The following is a 14,157-nucleotide window of genomic DNA, read 5'->3' as shown; positions in this document are numbered from 1 at the left end:
GTGCTGGTATCATGTCGATTTTTAGTCTTCTGTTGTTTTACCTGTATTTGTGATTGTGTTGGTTTCTAAGGCTGCAATAGGGTTTAAAGTGTGTGCTCACAGTTACTGCTGTGTTGTTGCAGGGCTCCTGGATTTGTCTCTCTCCCTCAAACACCTTCTTATGTCTGGGAGTATTTTTATTAGACCCTTACATTTAAATGATAATTTGGCTGAATTTGAAATTCTAGGTTCAATACATTTTTCTTTAGTACTACGTTGCCTTCTTGCCCCCATTAGTTTCTGGTGAGTAATGTGAGTCTATTCCTTGATCCTTCCGAGGTGATTCAGTCTTTCTCTCTGAAAGCTTATAGAATTGTCTTGTTGTCTTTGATGTTTGTAAATTTTATTTTAATACATCTGTGTGCAGATTTTTCATCTTTCCTGATTAGCACCCTATGGGCCATTTCACTGTAAGGGTTTTAAATGCTTTAAAAACATTTTGTTGGAGAAAAATTTAAACAGGTACAAAAGTGGACTTCCTCGTGTTATTACACGTGTTATTACTCATTGTCCAGATGCACAGCCCCAGTCATGCTCAGTCTTGATCCATTTATCCACACCCCACCTACACCCTCCAATTTTGAAGCAAATCTCAGAGATGACGTTATTTCATTTAGATGTCATAATATTCTTGGTGTCTGTTTCTGAAAAGGATCGTGTCCTTGTAGCTCTAAAAGATAAAAACCATTATTGCAAAATAAGTAAAAATAATTCCTTAATATCAAATATCCAAATGTTCGTATGGTTTTTAATTTTTTATTTTTATTTCAAAAAAAATTTTAAGTAAGCTCTATGCCCAATGTAGGGCTCAAACTCATACCCCAAGATCAAGAGTCCCATGCTCCACCGACTGAGCCACCCACGTGCCCCTGGGCCGGCACTTCTAGGCATTTTTAGCAGAGGGGTACCGCATAATAGTTAAAGACAAAATATCACATGTGTTCATGCTGACACTTTCCATTCAGATCAGGAATAGAGGCTGACCTCACTTCCTTTCTGTGTTTGGATCTTCTTCCTCATGAGTGTCTTGGTTCCCAGGGATGGTAGCATCGCTGTGTGATGCAGAAAAGAGTTTGTATTTCTTTTCTTTCTTTCTTTTTTTCTTAAGTAGTGAAGCCCAACACAGGGCTTGAACTCAGGACCCCGAGATCGAGACCTGAGCTGAGGACACTTAACTGACTGAGCACCCCCAGGCGCCCCCAGAGTTTATATTTCCTGTGCATCCTTAGTAGATATCTCCAGAGGAACAGACCAAAGGGTCTAACTATGTACTTGAAAGTCATTTGGAATAGTTTAGGCCAACAACTAGAGACACGCTTACGTTCATTTATTTCATTTTATTTTTAATTTGGGGGATTTCTTTTTTATATAGTTTTGATTTATAACTGAAAATATTTACATGGGTCCAAATCTACAAACGAAGGAACAGTTAAAGAAATCTAGGGCCAGGGCGCCTGGGTGGCTCAGTTTGTTAAGCGACTGCCTTCGGCTCAGGTCATGATCCTGGAGTCCCTGGATCGAGTCCCACATCGGGCTCCCTGCTCGGCGGGGAGTCCACTCCCCCTGCTTGTGTTCCCTCTCTCGCTGTGTCTTTCTCTGTCAAATAAATAAATAAAATCTTTAAAAAAAAAAAAAAAGAAAAAGAAATCTAGGGCCAATGTCATAGGCCATGCTTATTTTTTTAAAATTTTTAAATTTTTAAAATTTAAAATTAATTAATTAGCATACAGTGTATTATTAGTTTCAGGGGTGGGCTTTAATGATTCATCAGTTGCATACAACACCCAGTGCTCATTCCATCACGTGCCTTCCTTTATGATAGGCCATGCTGATGTCTCTTTCACATTCAATGAAAACAAATAAGATTATAAAACTTAATTTTGTTACTTCCTAAGCGATCTTGTAGAAAGTGTCTTTTCTGCTCTTGTTTTTATGTAGATGTTCACACGGAGGCGGTGCAAGCAGCTTTGGCCAAATACAAGGAGAGGAAGATGCCCATGCCTTCGAAAAGACGTTCTGTTCTCGTACATTCCTCGGTGGAAACCTACACGCCTCCAGGTATGGACGGACCGTTGGCTTCTGTGGGGTTCCACAGCCCTGACCTCATAGCCTTCCTTGACCCCTCTGACCTGTAGTAAAGATTTGGAAAAATTAGAGATTAGAAATGTTTGTATATGTGCCATATTCCTTCCTGAAAATCTGTGGTATACACAGTGTGACTCTTAGCCGTGGGTGCTTGCTTTCTACAGGACTTTTGGGTAGATTTTAATTCTTTTACTAAGATGCTATTTATGCTTTTTAGTCAAGAGAGGAACCTAAAATCAATGTTACTGGAATACTAAAGTTCTCTGATTTAAGAATTTTAAAATTATTCTCATCTTATTAATGACTATTTACTATATCGTTACCAGGCCTTAAACAGGAGAGTATAGGCTATTAGGAGGATTTTAAAAATTTATTATTGTTTTGTTGTCATTACCTTTAGAAATGAGAACTTTTACATGGAGCTTTTCTTTAGCGAAGGTGTTGTTAGCTCTGTCTGCAGCACACCCGGTGTTGGTGATGTGTGGCGCTCTGCGCTGCTTGTCTTGTTTTTGAAGTCATGAAACATGGCAACATGAGTTTTTGGTTTGATGATGTAGTGAAACCCAAACACACCAGATTTACAAGACAATTTGGTGGTTTTGGTAACAATTCCTTTCTAAAGAAAAATAAAAGTTTATATTGTTGAAAAAAATATTCTAGAAATAGCTGTCAAATTATTGTTTCTACTAAATATAACTATAGATACTACCCACTTTTTAAAAAAACTTTTTAATAATAATAAAATGCACAGTCACGGTGACTTGCTAGAACCTTAACGAACGGTTAACCCTATTGACTGAAGCAGTTGTCTTGGGGAAGGACTTGTTCTCAGAGCTCACCGCCAGCTCCCCTAGGCGGACACAGGTGGACGGGGGCGGCCTGGGTGGGCTGGGGGTGCCTCGCCTGACGGCTGCACCACCTCAGGGGGCCGGCTGAGCCTTGTGTGCTGGTTGTGTGGGGTGTTGGCTCAGATGGGCACTCAACACCTGGGGACCCCACCAAGGAGTGTGCTGAAGCCATTTAGGGCTTGGGGTTGCCCTCACTCCCAGCGTGTGGTGCTCCCAGACCGTCCCCTGGGGGAAGCTGGGCTTGTGAAGCCCCTTCCCCACTTTCCCAGGTGGGGCTCCTTGGATCTTAGAGCCGGGCAAACGCAGGCCCTTCGAGACTGAGGGCAGCCTTTGAGATGACCCCTGGGCCAGGCTGGGGCACAGAGCTTGCCGTGTGCGGGCCTGGGAGACACAGGTGCCAGTGTGGGAACTCCGCCCTCCGCCCTACTCATCCCTACATTATGCCTGTCGTCATTTTAACCACAGACACATCGTCTGCCTCAGAAGATGAGGGCTCTTTACGGCGACCCGGGCGACTCACCTCCACTCCGCTCCAGAGCCATTCCAACATCGAGCCCTGGCTCGACCGGGTCATTCAGGGCTCGTCCACCTCATCCTCTGCATCCTCCACCTCATCTCACCCGGGAGGGAGACCCGCCACCGCTCCCACTGCTGCTGCCACCACGCTCACAGGCCCCGCGGCCCACGCCCACATAGGTCAGTAACGAGCGGCCACGGCCCCTCCAGGACGGGGTGCCTCTGCGCCCAACAAGGCCCACCTTCTCTTTTTCATCTGGAAAGGTCATTTTGGGAACAAAAGTAGTTCTTGATGCTTCTGTGGTTTGGCAGTTGCAGACCGTGTGGTTTGTTGGCCCCCCCGTGGGCCCCAGAAGTGGTGGTGTTTCTGGAATCCTATCTCCTCCTGCTCTGGAGGGGTGGGCTGGTAGAGGTGGCAAGTGTAGGGTGGATGGTCTCCAGACGTGGCCTCGGTTGCTCCCGATGGCCACCCTGAGCCTGCTGCCTCTGCGTTGTCTCCGCCTTCGCTCTTTGCCTCGTGAGCACCCTGTGGAGCCAGCAGCGGGGCAGGGGGCCGGGGCTGCAACCGTGGTCTGGCCTGCCTAACGCCACATCCCAAGTGAAGCAACCCCTCACCCCGAACCGAGGTGTCCGGCAAAGCTAAATCCTAAAGATGTGTAGGTCTTTTCTAATTCATCCATTTCTTTAAATTGCATTAATCTTGGAAAGGAAAAATTGCAAACCTTTCCTGAGTTGAAATCTTATTTGCTGGACTGTAGCATAGTTCGCCTCATGTGAGCTGGTGCGCGGAGCTCGCGTCCATTCTGCACTCGCCCCGTAATGACGCGTGTCTCTCGGGGGTGCTGTCGGCACTTCCGCAGACTTCTCTTAACCCCCGCGGTTCTCTGGATGTGCAGGGAAGGACAGAAAGCAGGCTGTTTGTCCCTTGCCTGAGATCACACAGCTGGCCCGGGGCTGGCACAGTTTTCTTTGCTGTGAGTTCTGCTAAAACTGTCGTGGGGCACCACGCCCGTCACAGGCCGTGTCTCTGGGGGCTCCCCGGAGCCTTACCACCCCCAGGCAGATGCGGGCTCGGGGGCCGAGCTGCTTTCCTGTGAAATCTTGGTCATTTGGCTGCCCTGGGAGCCCCCCACCCCTTACTGGATGAGGCTCGGCATCCTCTGTGGACACATCATGGATGCTCTTCTCTGTTTACCTGTTGAGTCAATACGGGAAGCCTGCACGTTTCTGCCAAGCTTGTCTTCCACCGTGACGTGGGCTCACTGCTCCAGCGCACAGAGTGGCTGCCGAGGGCACTGGGGAGCCGGCGGGGCTGGGGCTTGGGGGCAGAGCCCTTGGGGAAGCAGCCCCCGCAGGCTCTTCTGGCAGCGGCCCTGGGTGTCCTGCCGATGGGCTGGCTGTGGTCACTCCCCAGCTGTCCTCAAGGAGGGCTTCCGGGGAGAGCTGGAAACACGGCCTTCACACTGATGCATTTTTTCCTCTGTTTGTCACAGTGATTTCACGTATCGGAAATAGCTATCTCCAATGGGAGGAAAACGGTGTTTCTGAATGTTCTGTTATCTTATTTCTGCTTCCTGATACTCTGTTCTGGGCGAGATGGTGTAGAAAGTAGAACTGCATCAGCATTGCCGAGCTGTTGCGAGCCCTGCTTCCCGGTGGGTTAGAGATGAAAGCGTATGTAGCATGAGCGGCTGGCCGCAGCCCAGAACACGGAGCCCCACAGCCCTGGACTGTCCTGTGGCCGTGGGGTCTTTTCACAAAGCCCGTGGCTGTGGGGGGGGGGTGTGTTCTCCGCGAGGGGGGCTGTGGAGGCTGACAAGGGAGACTCCTTACCGCGTGCACGGAGGACCCCCGACTCTGGCGGGTGTGGCCGCACCCTCTTCTCCCCCGTCCCACTCGCTTAGCCTCTCCCACACACTGTGTGATCAGTTCTTGTGAATTCTAGTCATCTTCACTGTGGATCGTAGCCTTCTTCTGCTAAATGTTCTCTGGATATAGTTGACTCGAGTTCCTGAATCTGAAAATACTTACCTTCCTGCTCCTTATTATAAAAATCATCCTTTTAGTTTTTAGCACTGGGGAATTCTTCAGTTTGGACTAAGGAAAGAAATATAGAAAGAAGAAGGATATATTAGGTAAAAAAAAATTGAGGTACAATATATTAGGTAAAGGTAATTTAAAAAAATATTTTCAATTTTGGATTAAAGAAATTAAATTAAATCCATAAAACATTGGGACACAGATGTAAATACCTATATTTAAAAGTAGTATTTTCAGTTATAGCAGTTCATTTTTATTTTGAGTATTGTTTATTTTTATGTAGTGATTTTAAAACTACTTTATAGTTAAGATTACCATTTATGCCTTTCATGAATATTGTTAAAATCACTTACTCTTTTTGCTAGACTTGGAAGGTTGGGGAAATTTCTTTCTAAACTAAAAGAACTTCATGATAGGCATACTTTAAAATGCTAATTTCATCAACATCACACTTTCTCACGGGTTGTGAAAACGCTGTCGTTAAGTTAGATTTTTCCAAATGGTGTTTTCTGATATGTAAATAGAGTTTGGGTTTTGCTTCCATATAATTTCATCTTTCTACATATTTAAAAAAAATTTTGGTTTGCATTTTGCCTAGGTGATGAACTAATAGGTAAACGATCAGAACTTAAAAATCGGAAGCAGCAGAGTGGCCCCTGTGGGGGCGGGAACACGCATCAGAGGACCAAAGGGACGGCAGGTCTGTCCCGCCGGCCCTCATACAGACGCCGCGGTCACACTCACACTCAGGCTCATGCTCACGCTCACGCCTCAGCAGCTTCCAGTCAGCCGGCACTCCAAACGGAGACGTGTGCCGTATGGTACAGATTAAACCCCAAAATGAGCATTCGGACAATGGAAGGAGTGACTTCAAACATTTTCTGCATCTCACGTCGTTTGTCTTTAACTGTGACATTAATATCTTTTAGTACTTGACTGAGGTCCCCCAATAGTGAGATGTGTTGATCTGGAAGCAGGGATCATTTTTATCTTCATAGGCTTATTCTTTGAAGGCTGAAAAGGTCTTGTGTCTTTGTGACATTCAACATAGTTTTCAGGGGAGTGGGGGGTAGTTTATAGAAGCCTGGCTATTTTTTTCATAATACAACGAAAATATTCCAATGACAACTGATTTAAAATGTGTCTCTGATTCATTAAGATTTCTTACTATTTTGTTTTGAGAGAGAGTGAGTGAGAACACAGAGGGAGAGGGAGAAACAGGCTCCCCGCTGAGCAGGCTCCCCACTGAGCAGGGAGACCCTGAGATCATGACTTGAGCTGACTGAGCCGCCCAGGCGCCCCCTTCACTGAGATGTCTGTCTAAAGTTCATTCATGACTGCCAACGCGTTATCGTCAGAGGTCCTGGCCGAGATCCCTATGAGAACCACGTGCATACAGGTGTCTGCAGGCTGTGTCTGGGAGTTCAGAGTTCACAGGGTCCTGATGTGTCTTGGTCAACCAGAAAAACAGAATGAATCAGATATCACATTCCTTGCTTAGAGCTCAGTTACTGAGGCTTTCCTTGAATGGGATTTAAAGAGCAACCTCATCCTCTGAATCAACAGCCACTTTCATTTGGGGTTTGTTTTTCCAAAGCAGATGTGCACTCCGCCCCTCCGGATGTCACCACGGGCCTTGGGGAGCTTTCGCACCGTGAACATCCGCAGCTGGCTTCTGTGCGAGGTGTCGCTCGGGGCTACAGCGGGAGTGTCCTAGAAACGGCTGGTGGTGAGCATGCCTCTCTTTGTCCTTTTGAAACAGCAGAGCACAGCCTTTCTCTTCAGGTATGGAACATGGCTTTGGTGCATTTGCTTTAGCAAACCTGAGCCAGCCATTAGCTGTAATTCTTCAGTGTGCGTGAACGGAGGCCAGTGTGTGCGGGGGACGTTACAGAGAGTGTCATGGGGAGAAGCAGTCAGCAAAATCTCTGGAATGGGTCAGATGGGGAACAAGGAGAGCAGGGAGGAGAAAGCCTCCACATCTAAATTGGATGCCAAAGGAGTTTAGATCTACAAAACAGTAGGAAAATGAGAAGCCGTGGGCAGTCTCTGTTGCAGACTCTGTGTGGCCTCAGTGTGAGAGCACCCTGCCTGTGACGCACTGGTCCCCACGCCCTCTGTGCCCACAGCCTGAGAAATGGGCATAGCGGCAAGCCTGGTTTCTGACCTGCAGGCCGGAAAGGCCAGTGTGATCCTCACAGTGTCCTCATTTGCGCTATTTCCTTTGGAAACCGTTTCCGGTGTCTTTTATCAAAATCACGTGAAGGTTTCTTTCCAGTGTACCAGATTAGAACTGCAAAAAAATCCAGAGGATCTTAGATCGAAGGTTTTAATGTGTATTTTGATATTCCTAAGCAGTAAATCCAATTTTGTCAAGGTCTTTTAGCTCCTTGTCCAGATGCAACAGGAAAATACTGAGTCAACATGAAGCAGGCTTTCCATTGGTTAGATAGATTTTTTTAATTTGATTATATTTAAAAAATAAGAGCTTAGTTGAGGTATAACTGACTTGTAATCAACTGCACATATTTAAAGTATACAATCTTACAAGTTTTAAGACGTGTGTATACCTGTGAAAACCATCCCTATGATCAAGATAGTGAACACATCCATCTTCCCCCTCTGCCCCTCCCCTCACATCCCCCCCCCAAATAAATAAGTAAATAAATAAATAAATAAAATCTTGGGGTGCCTGGGTGGCCCAGTCGGATGGGCATCCGACTCTTGATTTCGGCTCGGGTCATGATCTCAGGGTGGTGAGATCGAGTCCTATATGGGGCTTGCGCTCAGCACAGAGCCTGTTTGGGATTCTCTCTCCATCTGCCCCTCCCCATGTCTTGCTCACAGGCTCACTCTCTCTCTCTCTGTCTCTCTCCCCCTCAAATAAATAAATAAATAAATAAATAAATAAATAAATAAATAAATAAATCCTTTTTTAAAAAAAGATAGTGAACACATCCACCGTTCCTAAAAGTTTCCTTGTGCCCCTTTGTAAACCCGCCCTTCTGCCCTTTTGGGCTACCGCCAGGCTTCAGGCAACTCCTGATTTACTTCCTGACAATATAAATTAGTTTGCATTTTCTGGAATTTTATATGGATAGAATCATGCAGTATTTCCTCGTAGATTGTCTGGCTCCTGCTGCTCTACATAAGTACTTTGAGATAGATTCACTCATGTTCTTGGATGTATCGATAGTTTGTTCCTTTTACTGATAAGTAGAATTTCATTTTATGGATGCGCTGCACTTGTTCGCTTGCTGAGGGGTATTTGGGTTGCCTCTGGGTTTTGGCTATTGCAAATAAAGCTGCTGTGAATATTCTTATACAAGTTTTTGTGTAAAAGTATACTTTGACTTCTTTTGGGTCAATAGCTGGGAATAGAATGTCTGGATCATATAATAGGTTTATGCTTAACTTTCTAAGAAATTGCCAAACTGATTTCCAAAATGGTTGTACCATTTCACAGTCCCACACCTGGTGATGAGAGCCCTTGTTCGCCCACATCCTTGCCTGGAGTTGGTATTGTCCATCTGTTCATGTCACCCATCCTACTGGGTGTGTCAGGTCTCTCATTGTGGTGTGAATTAGCATCTCCCTAAAGACTCAGGAAGTGGAGCATCTTTTTATGTGCTTATTTGCCATCTGTATGTCTTTTTAGAAGTCTGTTCAGATCTTGCTTTTTTTTTATTTTTTATTTTTTATTTATTTTTATTTATTTATTATTATTTTTTTAAAGATTTTATTTATTCATTCATGAGAGACAGAGAGAGAGAGGGGCAGAGGGAGAAGCAGGTTCCCAAGGAGCAGGGAGTCTGATGTGGGACTCGATCCCAGGACCCTGAGATCATGACCTGAGCCGAAGGCAGACGCTTAACCATCTAAGCCACCCAGGCGCCCTGGATCTTGCTTATTTTTTTAATGTGATGTTTTCTTATAAGTTTTGAGAGTTCTTTATATATTCTGGATTCAAGTTCTTTATGAGGTATATAATTTGGATTTTCTCCCAGTCTGTGGCTTGTCTTTTTTTCATTCTCTTAACAGTGACTTTCAAAGAGCAGAAGTTACTAATTTTGATGAAGTCCAGTTTACTCATGTTTTCTTTTATGGATCCTACTTTTGTGTCTTATCTAAGATATATTTTCCTAACCCAAAGTCATAAAGGTTTTCTATGTTTTCTCCTAGAATTTTATAGTTTTAGTTTTTACATGTAGGTATAAGATGCATTTTGAGTTAATTTTAGTGTAAGTACAATATATGGATCAGAGTTTGCTTTTTCGCATGTGGATGTCCAGTTGTTCCAACATCATTTGTTATAAGCCATTCTTTCCCCACCAAATTTCTTTGGCATCTTTAACAAAAATTGGTAGATCATATATGAGAAGGATCTGTTCCTGGCTGTCTATGCCATCCCATGGCTGTTTGTCCATTCTTACACCAATCCCATGCTGTCATGGTTACTGTGGTTTTATAACAAATCTTGAAATCGTGCAGTTTCTCTTCAAACTCTGCTTGTCTTTTTTTTTTTTTTTAAGATTTTATTTATTATTTTGAGATAGAAAGAGCAAGAGAGCAAGCACGAGCTGGGGGGTCGGGCAGAGGGAGACGGAGAAGCAGGCTCCCTGCTGAGCAGGGAACCCCATGTGGGACTTGATCCCAGGACCCTGGGATCATGACCTGAGCTGAAGGCAGACGCCTCACCGACTCAGCCCCCCAGGCCCCGCACACTCTGCTTTTCATTTTACAGTTTGCTTTGGCAAATTTGGAATACCAGCTCCTTTGCATTTTAACATGTATTTTTAAGTCAGTTAGTTTGTTTCTACCAAAATTCCTGCTGGGTTTTGATTGATATTTCATTAACTCTGTAGATCAGTTTGGAGAGAATTGGCATCTTAACAATATTATATATTTCAGTTGATAAATACAGTATATCTTTCCATTTATTTGGCTCTTTTAAAATTTTTTTCAGCATTGTTTTGTAGAATTCAGTATGCAGGTATTGCACCTATTTTGTTAAAATTATCCCAAAATAGGTTATATTTTTGATGTTATTGTAAATAGTATTTTAAATTTTTTCCAGTTGCTTATTCCTGGTCTACAGAAATGCAGTTGCTTTTTGTATATTGGCCTTTTATTAGTTCCAGTAACTTTTTTGGTAGATTCCTTAAGATTCTATATGTTTGGCCATATTGTCTATGAGTCTGGTTTTACTTTTCTTTCCAAACTGTCTTTAGAAGCATTTATGTTTCTGGCTTAATTGCAGTGTAGGACTCCCACTAGTGTCATTGAGAAATGTTGAAAGAGGTTATGACTTGCCTTGTTTCCAACTGTAGGGGGAAACCATCCACTTTTTCATGTTTGAATTGTGATGTTAGCTGTGTGTTTTTCAAAGGTGCTCTTCATTAGGAAGTTCTCTTATTTTCCTAATTTCCTGAAAATTTTTGTCATGGTTTTTGTTAAATGATTTTTTTTTTTTTTTTAAGAGAGAGAGGGGGAGAGGGAGAGAGAAAGTGCAAGGGGTGGGGATGGGCAGAGGGATAGGGAGAGAGAATCTCAAGCAGACTCCACACCCACCGCAGAGCCCAACAGGGGGTTCAATCTCACGACCCTGAGATCATGACCTGCGTCGAAATTAAGAGTCAGATGCTTAACTGACTGAGCCACTCAGGCCCCCCTGTTTAGTGTTTTTTTTGATCTGATAAAGTCACATATGGTTTTTCTTTTGTAGTTTGTTAATGTAGTAAATTTCATTAATTAATTTTTGAATGTTAAACCAAAGTTATATTCTCAGGATAAACCCCACTTGGTTATCATGCATAATTATCATGCATAATTTATTTCTGTATTATGGATTTGATTTGCTAATACATTTTGTTAAGGATTTTGGGTCTATGTTCAAGATACATAGTAGTTTTTTGTTTGTTTTTTTTTTTTTTCCTTGTAATATCTTTGTCTGGTCTTGGTATCAGGATAATGCTCATCTCAAAATGAACTGAGAAATATTCCCTCCTCTTCTACTTTCTTATAAGAGAAAACTGATTTTCCTATTCTTGAGTCAATTTTATGTATTTGAAAGAATTTGTTCATTTCATCTGTTCTCTCCAATTTAGGCATAAGTTTATGATATTCCTTTATTTTCCTCTGATGTATATAAATCAGTGGTGGTGTCCCCTCTTATATTTCTGGTATTAGTAATTAGTGTCCTCTCTCTTTTTATCTTGATCATTCTAGCTAGAAAGTTAATTGAATTTTATTTATCTTTTGAAGAACTGGTTTTGGTTTAATTGGTTTTTTTCTATTATATTTACTTCAAATCTTATATTTATTCCTATCTTTTTTCTACTTATTTTGGGTTTACTTTGCTTTTCCTTTTCTAATTTATTGAGGTGGAATCTTAGATCATTGAATTTAGACCTTTCTTGTTACCTAATGAAAGTATTTAGGGGTGCGTGGGTGGCTCAGTTGGTTAAGCATATGACTTGATTTCAGCTCAGGTCATGATCTGAGGGTCGTGGGATTGAGCTCTGCGTCGGGTTCCATGCTGGATGTGGAGCCTGCTTAAGAGTCTCTCTCTCTCTCTCTCTCCCCCACCTCTCCCTCTCCAAAAAAAAAAAAAAAAAGGCATTTAAAGCTATAAATATATTCTAAGAGCTGTTTTAGCATCCCACATATTTTGATACATACAAGCAGGGAGAGTGGGAGAAGGAGAAGCAGGCTTCCCGCAGAGCAGGGAGCCCGATGCGGGGCTCAATCCCAGGACCCTGGGATCGTGAGCTGAGCCGAAGGCAGATGCTTAACCACTGAGCCACCCAGGCGCCCCCATTCTTTTCCTTTTTAATATTCAATTCTAGATATTTTCTAATTTCCCTCATGCTTTCCATTTTGACCCATGATTTATTTAGAAGTGTGTTGTTTAATTTCAATGGATTTCCAATTATTTGGGGTCTATTTCTCTTACTATATTATATAATTCAACTCCGTCTAAATATATGAAAACTTTTTAATGACCCAGCACATGGTCTGTTTTGGGTATATAATGCTGTTGGGTAGTTTTTCTGTGAATGAAAGTTACATCCAGTTGATTGATACTTTAGTTTGAGTCTTCTCTCTCCTTACTGATTTTCTGTGTACCTTTTCTATAACTTGCTGAGAGGGATATTGAATTTCCAACTCTAATTGTGGATTTTTCTGTTTGTTTAGATCTGTCAGTTTTTGTTTTGTGTATTTTGAAGTTCTGTTATTAGGTGCATACATATTTAAAAATTGTTCTGTCTTGATGAATTGGCCACTGTATAATTGTAAAATTATCCTTTGTGATATTTCTTATTCTGAAATCTTCTTTGTCTGGTATTATTATGGCTGGCTTCAGCTATTTGATGAGTATTAGTTACATGGCAAATCTTTTTATCCTTTTACTTTTACCCTACCAAGGTCTTTAAAATTAAAATGTGTTTCTTATAATTAGCGTTTTATTCATTCTTGCATTTTTCTTTAAGCACATAATCATTTACTTCATTGGAGTGTTTGGATCACTTATAGTCAGTTTTGTTTGTTTGTCTGTTTGTTTTTTAAGTATGCTTCACGCCCAATATGGAGCCCATTGTGGGCCTGAATTCATGACCCTGAGATCAAGACCTGAGGTGAGATCAAGAGTCGGACACTTAACCAACAGAGCCACCCAGGCGCCCCTATAGCCCATTTTAAAGATTTTATTTTTATTTATTTATTTATTTATTTAGTTAGTTAGTTATTTGAGAGAGAGAGAGAGCAGGGGTGGGGTGGGCAGAGGGGCAGGGGTAGAAAGAGAATCTCAAGCAGACTCCATTCTGAGCATCCAACCAGATGGTGGGGGTCAATCCCACAACCCCGAGATAATGACCCAAGCTGAAACCAAGACTTGGATGCTCAACTGAGCCACCCGGGCACTCCCCCTATAGTCCATTTCAATTAGTGATTTGGTTGGGTTTAAATCTAGGATCCTGCTCTCTTTTCTCTGTTTGACTCATCTGTTAATTTTACTCCTTTTCCTGCTTTCTTTTGGTTTATATTCTATTCTATATCTACCTTTTTTTTTTTAGTGGTTACTGTAGAATTTACAGTATTCATCACAGTATGCCTCCACATGATACTATATATATTACCTCAATGTGGCAAAGATGGTTTTTTTAAATAAATGTTATTGGGACCATTGGAAAGCTTGTTGGGAAATGTTAAACTCAGATCCTTCTCCCATACCACTGAAAAGGCAAAACTCCAAAAGAATCAGACGTTCTAAATATAAGAAACGAAGAATAAAATGAAAAAAAATTGGTGAATTCTCTTTAACCTGATTATAAGTAAAGCATTTCTGAATTTAACTAAAAATCTACATGCAATAAAAGTAAAGATACATGAATTTGACTACATGAAACTAAAAAAATTCTTTACATGGCAAAATACCCCATAAAGAGAGTCATAAGAATTGACAGATTAGGAGAAACTATTCACAGCATGTGTGATAGTTAAAGCTCTGATGTTTCTAAAATAAAAAGCTTTTAAAAAAAGATTTTATTCATTTATTTGAGAGAGAGAGAGACAAGCATGAGTGGGGGAGGGGAGAGGCCGAGGGAGAAGCAAACTCCCTGCTGAGCAG

General features: G+C 42.3%; 1 protein-coding gene across 5 annotated transcripts in view; it reads left to right on the top strand.

Annotated features, from left to right (window-relative positions):
- The window catches only part of DIP2A (disco interacting protein 2 homolog A), a 107,585-nt gene that overhangs the window by 33,298 nt on the left and 60,130 nt on the right, over positions 1-14,157 (top strand). For 2 of the 5 annotated variants that reach the window (XM_044919242.1, XM_021679205.1), the window contains exons 4-6: positions 1,978-2,097; positions 3,438-3,668; positions 7,129-7,257. In XM_044919242.1, the coding sequence (XP_044775177.1) occupies positions 1,978-2,097; positions 3,438-3,668; positions 7,129-7,257 (480 nt within the window). Of the gene's footprint in view, positions 1-1,977; positions 2,098-3,437; positions 3,669-7,125; positions 7,258-14,157 lie in introns of all 5 variants that reach the window. The other 3 variants (XM_044919232.1, XM_044919247.1, XM_044919246.1) reach the window with 3 other exon arrangements.

Source organism: Neomonachus schauinslandi, chromosome 1, assembly GCF_002201575.2.
Source record: "Neomonachus schauinslandi chromosome 1, ASM220157v2, whole genome shotgun sequence".
Classification (NCBI taxonomy): Eukaryota; Metazoa; Chordata; class Mammalia; order Carnivora; family Phocidae; genus Neomonachus; species Neomonachus schauinslandi.
The sequence above is the reverse complement of the archived record's forward strand: the minus strand, read 5'-3'. Positions and strand labels throughout refer to the sequence as shown.